We start from the raw sequence: 895 nt of genomic DNA, 5'->3' as shown, positions 1-895 counted from the left end.
TGTGTGTGTGTGTGTGTGTGTGTGTGTGTGTGTGTGTGATGACTTAGTGAGCGTGTTGGACCATGGTGGGACCTACCCTCCTACAGGAAGCGATGGACTCGTCAGATCCTCAGCGATGTTTCCTTCCACGTAGACAGTGGGCAGATAATGGGCATCTTGGGCAACTCAGGTTTGTTTTCACCTCATTAAAAAAATAATAATCTAAACAATTTATTTTTAAGTTAACAGTTCTAGAAAAAACTGCAACGTGATCAATCCAAAATACAAAAAAATAGACAAAAACTCAAGATCAAGGGTGAAATCTGAAAAAAAAATTACTCTAGAACACTAGGAAAGGTTCTGTGTTCGATGTAAGGCCTTTTAGTTGGCTTTATGAATCCCTGTCATTTTGCGTGTGTCCACGTTGCATCATAAAGGCTCAGGGAAGACAACACTGCTGGATGCCATCTCAGGGAGGATCGGAAGCGACGGCACACTGTTGGGAGAGGTTTTTATAAACGGCAGAAAACTGAAGAGAGAAGAGTATCAGGACTGTTTCTCCTACGTCCTGCAGGTAAAAAAACACAAACACCCAAATGTGCCGCAGAGTTAGTTCATTAAAAATGTCACTGGAACAAACTGTAAAAAGGAAAATGTGCAAAACTACATTTTTCTGCACTTCTACAGACTACAAAACAAAATGTATTTAATGTCTAAAAAATGGATTTTAATATGTCCCCTTTATTGCCTATAAATATTGATACTGAAATAAAATAACTTAAATTTCCCTTTAATTTTTTGCACACAAAGGGACAAACTCAGGCAGTAGTCATTAAGCTAACCTCCACAACATACAGTATACAGCGGGTAAAATAAGTATTGAACACGTCACCATTTTTCTCAGTAAATATATTAC

The 895-nt window shown here is 38.2% G+C and overlaps 1 protein-coding gene across 1 annotated transcript in view; it reads left to right on the top strand.

The window, feature by feature from the left end:
* Positions 1-47: 47 nt before the first annotated feature.
* Positions 48-895, top strand: part of abcg5 (ATP-binding cassette, sub-family G (WHITE), member 5) — a gene marked incomplete at its 5' end in the record, with an annotated part of 14,351 nt that continues 13,503 nt past the window's right edge. The window contains 2 exon segments of the mRNA XM_014032281.1: positions 48-169; positions 417-553. Coding sequence (XP_013887735.1) covers positions 48-169; positions 417-553 — 259 coding nt within the window.

Source organism: Austrofundulus limnaeus, unplaced genomic scaffold (assembly GCF_001266775.1).
Source record: "Austrofundulus limnaeus strain Quisiro unplaced genomic scaffold, Austrofundulus_limnaeus-1.0 Scaffold1409, whole genome shotgun sequence".
Classification (NCBI taxonomy): Eukaryota; Metazoa; Chordata; class Actinopteri; order Cyprinodontiformes; family Rivulidae; genus Austrofundulus; species Austrofundulus limnaeus.
This window is presented reverse-complemented; position numbering and strand designations above follow the sequence as displayed.